The following is a 13348-nucleotide window of genomic DNA, read 5'->3' on the forward strand; positions in this document are numbered from 1 at the left end:
TGGCAATCCTGGCAAACATGCACGATACACACGAACATGTTAACATGTTTCATGCCAGGAAAACAAATTGATCAATCAAGAACAATACAGACAGCTATTAGGTTCTTTTAATAATCGTATTAGATTAATATTTTTCCAAAAATGTCTGTGAAAATTAAAAAAGTCTTAATGTGTCAGCTTTATAATGACTATAAAAAAGCACAAACCAAATTCAGTCATTAGTCGGATCAGTAACCTGAAACAATACAGCAGAACCACCATTCCGGATGTTCAGGATGGATACGCTTTGTTGTGACGTTGGAGCAGACGGCGCCGCTGGTGTAGTGGTATCATGCAAGATTCCCATTCTTGCGACCCGGGTTCGATTCCCGGGCGGCGCACGTGTTTTTTTTTCTTTACATAGAATCATGGTTTTGTTATGTTGCAGAAAAACTCTTCATTTCGAAAAATATGTACAGGACACACAAATCCAACAACCGTGACTTGAAAGCGCCTTTTTTTTATTTTTATTTTTGTCTGGATATAAAAATAAAAAAATACCATAAATCATGGGAAACAATTAATGGCACAGTTTCATCTTGTGAGTGGTAACAGGGTGTGAAATTACAGTGGCCACCGAACAGATGTGAAGGGAAGGCACATCTTTGTGCGGGTTTGATTTTAGCTTCATTTCAGCGCGCTGTTAGGCTGACGCTGCTGACGCCGTTCCTCCGCCATCTTCAACTTCCTATTGTTTGTCTCAGACGGAGAGGGGGCTGTATGCTGCGTGTGGGAGACCTGAGTCGGAGACGGATTTCTCATTGAACGGAAGATATAGCCCCTGGTCTCTCGGGTTCAGTCCAGACCTGTTGTATGTCATTGGAATAAAGCCCCCTCGAGGACTCGACCACTGAACCCCAACGATGGACGACGAACAACCTAGAACCCTGTGAGTAACTGTGGCCTTGTCTATGTCCTGGAATGCTCAGGCTTCGTCTAGTTACTGCAAAAATGTTTCCACGTTGTTACAATTAGGAAGCTGTAAACCTTTGCCATTTGACTGGCAATACGTTTTTTTCCTTTGTTTATTATCTCACATCAGGTATGCCATACAAAAAGTCACAAATTAAAATTTTCCGGCGCACACAATTAAGATTTTATTTTCCAGTGTAAATAAACGGATCGGTAACTCACTTTAAATCGAAACTGAGTGGCTAGCTGGGCACTGCTGCAATTAGCTAAAGATGGGACATCCGTTTTATTTTAGTTATTTAAAACATATCAATGTTTACATCCACTGTGGTGTCTGAAGAGGGTAGATAAGACGTGTGTGGACTGTAAGGAGATTTTAGAAAGTATAGTTTGAGCCATAACTTAACCGAGGCCTGTTTGAACCGGTTAGCGATCTTTAGCCTAGCTAGCTGGCAGACGAGCCACGTCAACGCGCTCACAGACCGCACCGGACACCCCTGACTGCCGGGGTGACTGTTTCACCAGTCGCTTGTGGAAACATAAACTAATGTTTAGTTTAATAGCGCCCCATTTTTGTTATTTTTCTTTTGAAATCAGAAATTGCCGTGTCTGTGGCTACCCCGGCGAACTAGCCTTTGTTTGCGTGCTACTTCCTGTTTGACAGGGACTCAGTTCGCCCATCTCTCTCTGTCTGTCTTTGCTTGTAGGTATGTAGGAAATCTGTCCAGGGATGTCACCGAGCCCCTCATTCTACAAGTCTTCCAACAGATAGGACCTTGTAAGAGCTGTAAAATGATCAATGATGTAAGTGACTTTTTCCATCCCATGTGTTGAGATTTCCTGTCCAAAATGTTGCTCACATGATATCCATAAAACATCATATACTAGAGGTGCACCTGAGGCCGATTTCCGACTTTGACCTTTTGCAACTATGATCTGCTGGTACCGATTTTAGCCCATTCCGTTTCATTTAGCACACCATTGTTTTCAATTCCTGATAAGTTAAACCTTTTAACAATTACATAACGCTCATTATGAAATAAATCATTGTTTTATACATGTACAAAACTGTCTCTGTGTATCAAAATACAGGAAAAACTTTCAGGCTATTAAACACACATAATACAACTATTACTGATTTCAGCATTTCTGTAATGAGTCATTACTGGTATGTGGAGCAGAGGGAACAATCACCCAATGTGTGCTGGTGTTACGCAGCTCTGCAAATTATAGCTAACCACGGCTATAATTCCTTATAGCCATGGTTAGCCTTACTAACTGTAAACTTAATTCTCAGTGTGTATTTCCTATACAGCTGGTGGACTCTCAACCGCGAGGTTTCCAAAACACTGGCAGGATCCTAAATGTTGTTTGTTTCATGACAAATAGGACCGTTCCTTTCAAATTGATAAAACGGAGCACCTGTGTTGCAGCACGTTGACTTTTCCTTTTATCAGCTGGTATCTCCCTCCAACTCAAATAAATCACTAGCTTTGTTGCCTTTACAAAAGTTTGTTGATATTCTGCTAAAGTCATAAAGAAACACAATTTCGCAACTTCTGTATTTCCATTAAACAGTATACATAAAAAAACAAACAAAAAAAAAACAACCACCTCATCCTAACGCCAAAACTTTAAATTGAGAAATGTGAGTTTGTTTTGAATTACTGTGTTTCCATTAAGCAAATTTATTTTCCAAATGTCAGATGGTGCAATTTTAAGTTTAATGGAAAAACACGGCTACTGATGCTGAAAATCAGTGCAGCATAGATGCGTTGGTGTGGTGCATTTACTGCTTAGAAAAACAATAGGATTTCAAAAATATTCTAACGGGTTGATCACCATTCAGGGTCAGATTGATCGTTTTCTGTCAGCGGCTGATTTCTTGGTGCATCTCTAGTATAAACTCATCACTGACACACCAGGCAGCAGTGTGGTGTGTTTTACACATAATTAAACTGTTAACTTATGATTAGTATTATTTTACTATTGACAGACGGCTGGAAATGATCCATACTGCTTTGTGGAGTTCTATGATCACAGGCATGCTGCTGCCTCATTGGCGGCCATGAATGGAAGGAAAATATTGGGTAAGGTAAGCTATCGTATCTACAGGGTGAGTGGGGATGGGGAGTCGGGTCTGTGGGCGCTCCAAAAGAGAAATGAAATCTAGATACATCATACAGAACGCGTGAATCTGTTCTGTTTGTTTGAATTATGAGTGTTGCATCCAAACCTGTCAGGTTGGATCTGTCCAAAATGATTTTGATGTAATTTGGTGTAATGTGAGTTGGTAAGAACAGTGAAGTAGACGTTTAACATTTTATTCCAGTAAGAGCTTCTTGAAGTTCCAAGGCGTGTTCAAATTGAATTGTTTTTGTCCATCTTTAATGTAATGTCGTTTATTTACATTTTATTTAAACACGCCCCGCCTTGTGCTCTCTGCTGTCTGCAGGAGGTCAAAGTCAACTGGGCCACAACACCATCCAGCCAGAAAAAAGACACAAGTAGTAAGTAACTACTAATAATGACTACAAAAAATTGTTTTGTTGTGACCAGATTATCTAGTGTTTATGTTGTTCTGTGGAGAAACTTGATATGTGTGGAAGCTAGAAGGACTAACCTCTAAACCGTTTTGCCCTTCCAGATCACTTTCATGTCTTCGTCGGAGACCTCAGTCCAGAAATAACAACAGAAGACGTCAAAGCTGCCTTCGCCCCTTTTGGCAGGATATCGTAAGTACAGAGCCTGAAATTGATTGTGGGTTTTATAGAAATGGACTGAGGGACAGACTGCTGTAACGCCAGAAAGCAGCACAGCATTTATTCCTTCCCGGCTAATATAACTTATATTTGAGATTTAAAAAACCCCCCACACAATTCAGAATTTTTTTTAATTTAAACCCAAGCAGAGTCCAAATTACACATGCATGTTTAAACAGTATGTGTAATTTGGATATATTCAAATAAATCTGTTGCAACAAATTACAATTTAATAGATGGACTAAAAGGAGTTTATTTTAAAAACATTTTTAATATATATATTTATATATATATAAAAAAAGAAAACCAATTTTGCTTAGAGACTGCGTAATCTACTTAATTTCTGGTTTTGGTTGTGTGTGGTTTTTATTTCTGTTTTCTTTATTGTTTTTAGTTATTTTTAATTAAAAAAAATAATCTTCCAGTTCCAGTGTTGAATGTTTACAAAATCAAAGTTTACTGATCTTTGAGAGGGCAAACTTTTGTTGTTTATACCGTTATTATTACATTACTTAAAAATGGTCTCAAAACAACAATATTGTCATTTATCACAATCATTTTTGGGATTTGTAATCATAACAGGCCTATACTCAAATTTATACATCCACCCTCACAAATACTGGAATAAATGTTGGTCAGCTGGTCACACCTTGAGCACTCATCTTTATATAATTGATCACTCTTCTTGGTAGAGTTGGGGGATTTCATAAAAATTGGTTGGGTTTGTGATAAGCCTTGTACCTTTGGAAAACCAGTTTATTCCACCCGTAACTGGTGTCACACTTGTAAGGAAAATGAGTTTGTGCCTTGTTCTCATTAAAAACAAGGCACAAACGTCTTATAACGTAGGCAGTGTGATGGTGTAGATTAGCATCTGCCTAACTGGAAAAACGAGGTCGGTCATCATTAGAGGAAGTCTCAGTGCTGAGAGAGACAGGAATGAGCTTTTGCAGCCAGTGCCAATCGTTTATCTCCACCCTCGGGGATCAAAGTGACTCACAGAGGGAGTTTTATCAGAGATTATCTCCATAACTTGGGACCAAAGAGGATGGAATGACCTTAACACCATCAAGCATCTCTGCTCATGTCAGAAAGACCAGCGCCCCATGCTGGGCAACTGGTGGAAACGCTAATTAAAGAATGGGATGTTGTCCCACAGCAGTGTGTGACCACTATCAGGAGGAGATGCAACACTACTGAATAAATGAGTTGTATGCATTATGTGGAAAACACACAACACTGCCCCTTTAAACTTCAATCTAATCCAGCAAATAAAACCCAACAAGAGTCGATTGATTGAGATTTGTAACCGGTGCAGCCCTCACTCTCTGCTGCTCCACCCACTAATGCTGCACCATTTGGTGAAAATGAGCATTTATTGCCAAGAAGCATCGTTACAATAAATAACTAATGTTCCACATATAGTTTTGTCGTTTTTTTGTGGTTTATGTGTGTAACAGTGGTGTGCAGTGCCTGCTACAGGTTTGTTAAGGGGTTGTGTTCTTTGTCAACAGGGATGCTCGCGTCGTGAAAGATATGGCTACAGGGAAATCTAAAGGCTACGGCTTTGTGTCTTTCTTCAATAAATGGGTAAGAAAACACTATTGTGTTGTCATTACCACTGTAGATTGTCAGCGTTGTTGCTAGACTAATAAAATGTACCCGAGCAAAGCTGTTATACAAAACTTTGTGGTAAGCAGGGTTAGGCCTGTCGCAATAAATCAATTAAATCCCAGGATAAATTAAAACAAGCTCTATTTCCATTTGCATGGTTTATAGTTTTTTGCTCTTTCTACCAAAAACTAGTTGGTTGAAGTTCTCAGTCTGGTCCTTTGGACAAAATTGTCCTTTTTTTGTAGGACGATTTTGTTTAGAAGCTTCATAATTCATTTTATTTGTTGTTTCTGTTTAATTATTTTGGATATTTAAAATGTCTACCAGTTCTAGTGTTAAATGTTGATTAGAATTTAAAATGTATTGCCCATAAGAGCCTCCAATCATCCCCTGTATTTATGGCTTTTCTTTGCTCTTAAATTTCATTCAGACTGGTACTAAAAAGTCTTAAATATGACTTTCTGAAACTTGCACGAACCCCGAGTTTGTGTTGGTTGCAACTCTAGTGGATAACCTGATTGTTTGTTCCTTCCAGGATGCAGAGAATGCCATCCAGCACATGGGGGGTCAGTGGTTAGGGGGCAGACAGATACGGACCAACTGGGCCACAAGAAAGCCCCCTGCTCCCAAGGCCACCTATGAGAGTTAGTGCATTTTGTCGTTCCGTTTCGGATCACCTGCTGTGTTGAACCGGCGGATTATCAGTAACGTGTGACATTCGCCCCGCCAGATAACTCCAAGCACCTATCCTTTGATGATGTCATGAGCCAGTCCAGCCCCAGTAACTGCACCGTATATTGTGGTGGGGTCAGCACAGGACTCACAGGTGGGCAAACACCACAGTTTATGTCGCTGCCGTTTTTTTCTTTTTAGTAGCAATTCACACTGGGAGTAAAGTTGTGGCTATAATCTCCATAGTTTATGCTTTGTAGACGATGTTTTAATCATTCTTGTTCACGTTTTTGAAGAGTTTTGACAAGCAAGACTCATCAGATCGAGTTTTTTAAGGGTTTGTAAACTGATACTGGTCAAAATAAAGCTCTTCTGCGCACTAATATCTCTTATTATATGTCAATAAGTTGTATAATTGTGGTGCATCACAATTCAAATTCAGAAGTGTTTCAGAATGATGAAGAGCGATCTGTAGATCAGCTGTGATAATGATAACATAAAATTCTGCGACTTTATCCTGATCCTTGGTAACATGCAGAACGAATCGGTGCAGCGGTGCCCAGTTTCTCTTGAAATTAGATTTGTTTGATTTTCCTGTTGGTGTTTAAACCTGAACACTGTTTTGTGTTTAGGTTTAACTCCCACGAATTTGTAAGAAAAAATCCTCTTTGGACATATAAAGTCCAAAGAGGTATTTAAAAATACTTTTTGAATATGGATATTTAAGTTACTTCTTTATGTTTAGGAGAATGTAGAAGAGGTTTAGGGCCACTAAAGAAGAAAGAAAAATTTCTCAGAATTATCACTTTTAATGTCAGAATTAGTTTTTTTTCTTTTTCCAGAGGTCTTATGTATTTTTAATAAGGGGCCTTTTTCAGTCTTTTATGAGACTATTGTAGAAAAGCATTATCTTTAGTTAGAGGCTTTTTCAAATAAGTTGTAATACAGACTGCTACAGGAGATCTGTCCTTCCCAGAGTTTTCACCATTTACAATAATTCTTTGAACAATCTTGAATTGAGTTGAAACATTTAATTTCCCTTTTGAATTTGAACTACTCTGTTTGGGAAACCAACATCTGTTCTGGTCGTTAAATTAGAGCTGCAATCCCCGATTAAAAGCTAGTTTAATCAAATTCATTATTTAAAAAATAAAATAAAATCAGCGCATCCTGACAAAATGCTGTTTGAAACAAGAATATAAAAATAAACCAGGAAAACTTCAAGTTAAACAAGTCTGAGGAAATGACATCACTAACATTTTGGGAGCATCTAGAAACTAAAACAATTTTCACCAATGAATACAATTTATCTAGACCCCAGTTAGTGATTATTTCATGACCCTTTGACCCCCAGATCTGAGTCATTGATGCTCCTTTCTGCTTCGTTTCCAGAGCAACTGATGAGACAGACCTTCTCTCCATTCGGACAGATCATGGAAGTCAGAGTTTTTCCAGATAAAGGCTATTCATTTGTGAGGTATGTGGAGTTTAGGAGAATGTAGAAGAGGTTCTACACTCTACAATGTAGACAGCTCTCCAAGCGGAGAGACGATACTTTATTACAGCTTTTTCAAATCAGACCTGGAACAGGTTTTTCAGGTTTCTGCTGCAGCTTGGACTGATTAGTTGTATACAAAGCAGTGTCTCTGTTCTGACTGAGAGCATTTGGCCTTTCTGATCTCTGTGACTTCTTGTTTTTTTTTTTAATTGTTATTTTTTTTTTATCCTTAGTGAATAAGCATTTATCCAAATGGCTTTTCCATTTGTCCAACTGTTGTGTGTTTAGGTTTAACTCCCACGAATCAGCGGCCCATGCCATCGTCTCCGTCAATGGTTCTTCAATCGAGGGCCACATGGTGAAGTGCTACTGGGGTAAAGAGACGCCAGACATGATGAACTCCATGCAGCAGGTGTCCATGCCCCAGGTAAGGCTGCTGCAGATGGGCAGCGTCTGTTAGTGGACGATTTGTTTGCAGCCACAGTATAGACTGACGGTCTAAATTTACCTTGTTCCTTTAGCGTAAGCAGTGATTATTGTGGTCAATGTCTGTGTAATCAGTCACTGTATGTGATGTTTTACACAAGCTAGCATTTACAGTAACAGGACTAGCAATTATGAGCCGTGCAGTTGTGGGGTTAAACTGGCTCTGGTTTTATCTGCTCCATGTTTTCCTGTCAGTTTATCTTTTTGCCCAATTTGATATCGGCATACAAGTTCAGCAATTTTATATTTGTACAAACTGATATTTTTTCCTGCGGGGTTAACCCCTCCACCCCCCAAAAAAAACAAAACCCCAGCATCTACAGTTTGCAGGACACTGTAATATCCACATCACACCAGGAGGTGGCAGCATCAGGATTAACATCAAAAGTTCAAATGTTTAATTCTGAAGGTTCTTCACTGCAATTGTAGTCCGACTTTGTTTCTTGTTTCCTTCTTCAGTTTACATTGGAAATTTAAGAGAAACAGAGTGGAAAAGAAAAAAGACAAAAAAACCCATCATGGCTTCATTGTTGCTGTTTTGCTGGCTTTAGCTCCCTCCACAGTTTTTCTCAGGGTCAAGTCTCTGGTTGTATAAAATTTAAAGGGCCAGTATCATGTAAAATAGACTTTTTTCAGCTTAATGTCATGTTATGATATTCCTTCATCAAAAACATACCTACAGAGTGTTGTCTTGATTATGTCATATATGTTTGACATACATCCTTGAATCTCCCATGGCAACCATTCAGCTCTCCTACTCAGCCTGCAGCAATTAGCAAACACCTGGTGGATCTACACATCAGATGAGATTATATCAATGTTTTTATCCAAAACATTGATAAAAGGTGAATAGAGGAGCCATGTTGTGATGACTTCCTGAAGGCAGAGTTTCAAAAAGAGCAAGAGATTCTTAAAGAGACATACGCCCTATTTCAAGGCGTTTAATTATGAAGTAAAATTTATTTTAAGTCATATTTGATATACATTTAGAATCATTATAACAACTGTAGGTAACAGTTACTTGAGTGTGCTATAAAATGACAGTATATGGCTGGAAAATACATAATACTGCTCCTTTAACGTAAATCCAGTCGGACGTGTCGATGAAACAAAGGATTGCTCTAAACCTAACTCTGCTGTTTGTGTCAATTCAGTTTTTAAATAGATTGGATTGACTTTGTTTTGTTGTTTGATGTAATTCTGAATCAAACTGCATTTGAATTGGGCTAAATAAGACAACTTTGGCTTGAATTAGACTGGATATAAATTGGACTAATTTGCCCTGTAAAATGGCTTGAGATGCTTGTTATAAATTACTGCTACGTATTACTCTTGAATTCTCACTGGCTACGAAGTGAAAATGTGCGTTTCAGTTGTACTAGAAAACCCTTACAGGGTTCCAATTTAGATGTTTTAAATTTTTTTTCTCAAGTAACAAAATATAAACAGAAATGTACAGGATGTCTCGGCACCCTTAAAGGGGAAGTGTCATGCCTATTTCACATTTTGCAAGTTTTTGGTATGTCCATGTGTGTTTCTACTGTTCCTAAAACATCTTACAAAACCCCCCACCAGCTTTTGGCACTAAGTTAATGTTGTTTGGTGTCTTAAAAAAAGAGCCATTTCAAAAACCTCCAAGGATGTAACGTTACAAATCAGCAGACACTACCCCTCCCCTAGCAACAACCCCGTCACCCAGAAACCCAAGCTGGTCTCCAGCATGTTTGGTCAGCTGGTTTTACACGCTGTACGAGCAGGAAACTTGCTCTTCAGAAAGTGCATGCTTTTTGGTTGTGTAGGAGACTATTTCTGTGTTTTTCAGATTTTAATTTTTTTTTGTGGGTTATTGAAGCTTTATGTAACTCGCTGCCAACATACCGCTGCTAACTAGGTAGCTGTTTTTGTGTCTATCAAGGATAAATGCAAATGTATTTCCAGGTGTCTGGACAAAGTTTGTACATTTCTGTGGTGGTGTGCGTCTCAATGTCCATTCATTATTGCCTTAAAGAGATTTTAACTTGAGTTGGCAGAAACCCTGCTGTAGGAAGTGTGTGGATGCTTGGAGTGCTGCAGGAATCCGCACTCAAGACGTCCTTGTCTGCTTTTAACCCCTGAAGCAGAACAAGATTGGCTTCGCCGCAGCCCAGCCCTACAACCAGTGGGGCCAGTGGTACGGCAACGGGCCCCAGATCAGCCAGTACGTCCCCAACGGGTGGCAGGTCCCCACCTACGGCGTCTACGGCCAGGCCTGGAACCAGCAGGGCTTTAAGTAAGTAGCACGGTGGGCAGCGGGGGCTGCTCTTCACCGCCTTCTCCTACTTCAGCAACCACAGGACTTCACCTTCAAGCAAGAACCAGCTCTGGCCACAAGAGGGAGCAGTATCACCCGGCACCTCCCCTGCTCCCTCTTGACTTCCCTTCCTCACCTTTTTCTAGAAGATTAAGAATCGAGCACACACCTCGACCCCCGTCTGAACTGAGATCTAACCCGCCTGAACACGTTCGTGTTGTAGCCCTGCTCCCTGTGGACAGCTCATCACTTTCTCTTTCAATAAGTTTATTCCAAAAATGTTTCAGTTCCAATTTTGCTTCTCCCCCCCACTTTGTTCCCACAACTAAATTCTAAGAAAGCAGCTTAAAAATAGAAATGAAAAAAGATTTATCATGCAACTTGACGAGAGTTTAAAATAATTCGTTAGTCAGGACTGTCCTTTAAAGCTGTTGTTGTTGTTTATGTCCATTCATACCATTCATTTCTTTATTTCATTGCTATGTTTTTTTTTTTTTTTTTCTTTCCCTGACTTGGTCTGGATATGAATGTCATGGAGTTTTGTGTTTTTAGATGTCCTATGTGCAGTGCCTTGTGCACTCGATAATAATAAAGGAGAAGCTGAAAGTCTAAGCTTGTATTAATTGATCCCACTCGAAGGTGAATAGAAATATTTAAGTTCCTGTGAAAATCTGTTTCCACTTGAAACTTGAAGTAGAAATCTCTTGAACGTTTAAGAATAGCTTTACTTTCCGGTGGATGGGATTTAACCTGATCTCGTTTGAGTGAGGCGCGCCGGCTGAAGACTTCATGGTGTGAAAAGAGGCCATGTTTGTCAGGACTGCGGCGATGGAACGGATTATTTAACTTGGCGTTTTAAAGCTGTAGTTTGTAACTTCTGTAAAAATGTTTATGTATTCACTAAAACTGTCAATACGTTGTGACGGTATAATATGAAACGGATAATCTGTGAAAAGAAAATATCTCCTCCACCTCCTCCCAGAGCGATCAATGCACCGCTCCCGACCAAAAACAACCAATCAGAGCCAGGGGGAGGGTCTTGGTGCTGTCAATCAATTTAATGTATCCGCTGCTGAATGGCAGACAAACAACTTAGCTGTAGGAAAACAATTTGTTGACTGTCATGCTATACGGAAAGTGATTGACAGCGCTAAGATCCGCCTCCTGGCTCTGATTGGTTGTTCGTAGTTGGTACTGGGAGAAGGTAGAGAAGCTTCTTTATATATATATAATTGTATTTTTTTAAAAGATGATCTCATACCGTACTGTCACGACAAAACAGCAGTTTCAAAAACCATAAATCTGTTTCTTATAAGGGTTACATTTTACAGCTTTAAGCCCGTTTGCTTTTTGTCTGCTTGTCCACCCATCCAGTGAAACCTTCTCTTTCTGTACTTCTATTTAATTTTGTTGCAAGCTTTTTTTTTTCTGTTTTTTATTAATCCAGCCTTCCTCACCTTCACCTTCCTGTCTCTATAGCCTGTTTTAAATTCCAGTAACTCCAGTGCACAGCGTCCTGTTAGCTCCCTTTCGCCTCGTCACTTCTAACCTGCTGGCATTTTGTCTTTCTCTGCCTCTCTCTCTCTCTCTGTTCCTCTTCTTTTGCAGTCACTTACCGGCCAGTGCTGGGTGGACTGGCATGAGCGCCATCAGTAACGGTGGGGTAATGGAGCCCACACAGGGATTGAATGGGAGTATGCTAGCCAACCAGCCCGGTATGGGAGCCACAGGATACCCCACGCACTGATAGGTGGGCAGGGCGGGAGGTTTGTCAGCGATCCGGCCCGTTTGATTGGCTGCACGGCGCCCTGTGTGTGGGCGGGGGATGTTTAAAGTCCTCCTTCCCGGTTTGCGGCAGGACTTAAAGACTCTTAACGGGATGTGGAACCTAACGGGGGAGGGGAAGGTCGACATCTGTGAAATGTAAATGGATTCTCATTGGGGGGAACTGGGCGGGGGAGGGGAGGGGTGGGGTAACGCGAGCCGGGGAGCGCCCACTAGTGGTGGGGAAAGACTGGCCAGGGCTCTTACCTTTTTAACTGTAAATGAGTACAAAAATGTAAAGAAGAAACTTTTGAAATGTTTTTATTTGTCCCCCAGGATTTTACAAATTCTTCCATTTTCACATCGTTTCTTTGACGGCCACTAAAAGGTGGATTTTTTTTTTCGTCTTTTTCTTCTTGTGTTGGAATCAACCCACTCTAATTTGTGAACTGACTTATTTGAGATTTTTTTTTTTTTTAAATTATTGGATAAAAATCAATTGCAGGGATTGTTACCACTGCTGTTTCTCCGTAAGGGCAGGTAAATATTGCACAGCTCCTCCCCCCCCATACTCGGCAGACGCATTTGCTTTCAAGGAGCGTTTCCTTTCTGGATTCCTTTTCTTCTTCCTCCTTTTTTTCCCCCCTGACAGCCTCAAATCCTTCTCGCCATGTGTAAATAACCATCTATTGACTCATTTGGAAACGATGTATGCATTAAAAAAAAAAGAAAATGAACAAAAAAAAAACAAAACAATTGCTACTGTTAACTGTGGGTGCTTTGCTTTCAGTTCGGTTTTGATAATTCAACGGTTAACGGCAACATTGTACGTAGCAGAGTGGCGCTGTTTAAACGTGACACTGGTACAGTGAACACAGTTCTTCCTGGCAGGGATAAGACGGCATTGCCATGCAGTGCATACTTAAATCTAACAGAGTTCAAATGTTAAAAGGTGAATATGTATGTTCGAAGCTGATTTTTCTTTTTGTTTTTTTTAATATCTATTGAAATCCCAGTATTTTATATTGAAACTGAGTGGATTCAACCTTTACTCTCGCTCATTTTTGCCAGAGACTTGGGGAGGCCTACATCGTAACTGTTGCCTTACAGAGCTGGTTTCTTTTAGCTGACTAAACACTTTTTAATTAGGCAGTGCCTACAGACATTTTCAAGCCCTTTATATATATATTTTTGTTTTTGTTCAGAAAGTTGTTCAGCCCTGATAACTGTTGACTCTGCTACTGTAATCGATGTTTTCTCTTTTTTTTTTCTTTCTTTGCTTTGTCCAATTAAAATGCTAATACACATATA

General features: G+C 39.9%; 1 protein-coding gene and 1 non-coding gene across 4 annotated transcripts; both read left to right on the forward strand.

The window, feature by feature from the left end:
- The first annotated feature begins 309 nt into the window (after positions 1–309).
- Positions 310–380, forward strand: trnag-ccc (transfer RNA glycine (anticodon CCC)). Its single transcript has one exon. It is a non-coding gene; the product is annotated as a tRNA-Gly (tRNA).
- Positions 381–714: 334 nt separating this feature from the next.
- Positions 715–13348, forward strand: LOC114154555 (nucleolysin TIA-1-like). Of its 3 annotated transcripts, XM_028033752.1 has the most exons (12): positions 715–928; positions 1659–1755; positions 2948–3046; positions 3407–3461; positions 3599–3686; positions 5228–5303; positions 5863–5971; positions 6058–6153; positions 7392–7476; positions 7786–7924; positions 10101–10252; positions 11882–13348. In XM_028033752.1, exons 1-12 carry the CDS (start codon positions 903–905, stop codon positions 12018–12020), a joined length of 1161 nt encoding a protein of 386 aa, XP_027889553.1. In that variant the 5' UTR covers positions 715–902; the 3' UTR covers positions 12021–13348. The 3 variants fall into 3 exon arrangements, with proteins under 3 accessions (XP_027889553.1, XP_027889551.1, XP_027889552.1); XM_028033750.1 differs by lacking the exon at positions 11882–13348 and having other exon boundaries at positions 10101–10885; XM_028033751.1 differs by lacking the exon at positions 11882–13348 and having other exon boundaries at positions 10104–10885.

The sequence above is a fragment of the Xiphophorus couchianus genome, chromosome 12, assembly GCF_001444195.1.
Source record: "Xiphophorus couchianus chromosome 12, X_couchianus-1.0, whole genome shotgun sequence".
NCBI classification, from domain to species: Eukaryota; Metazoa; Chordata; class Actinopteri; order Cyprinodontiformes; family Poeciliidae; genus Xiphophorus; species Xiphophorus couchianus.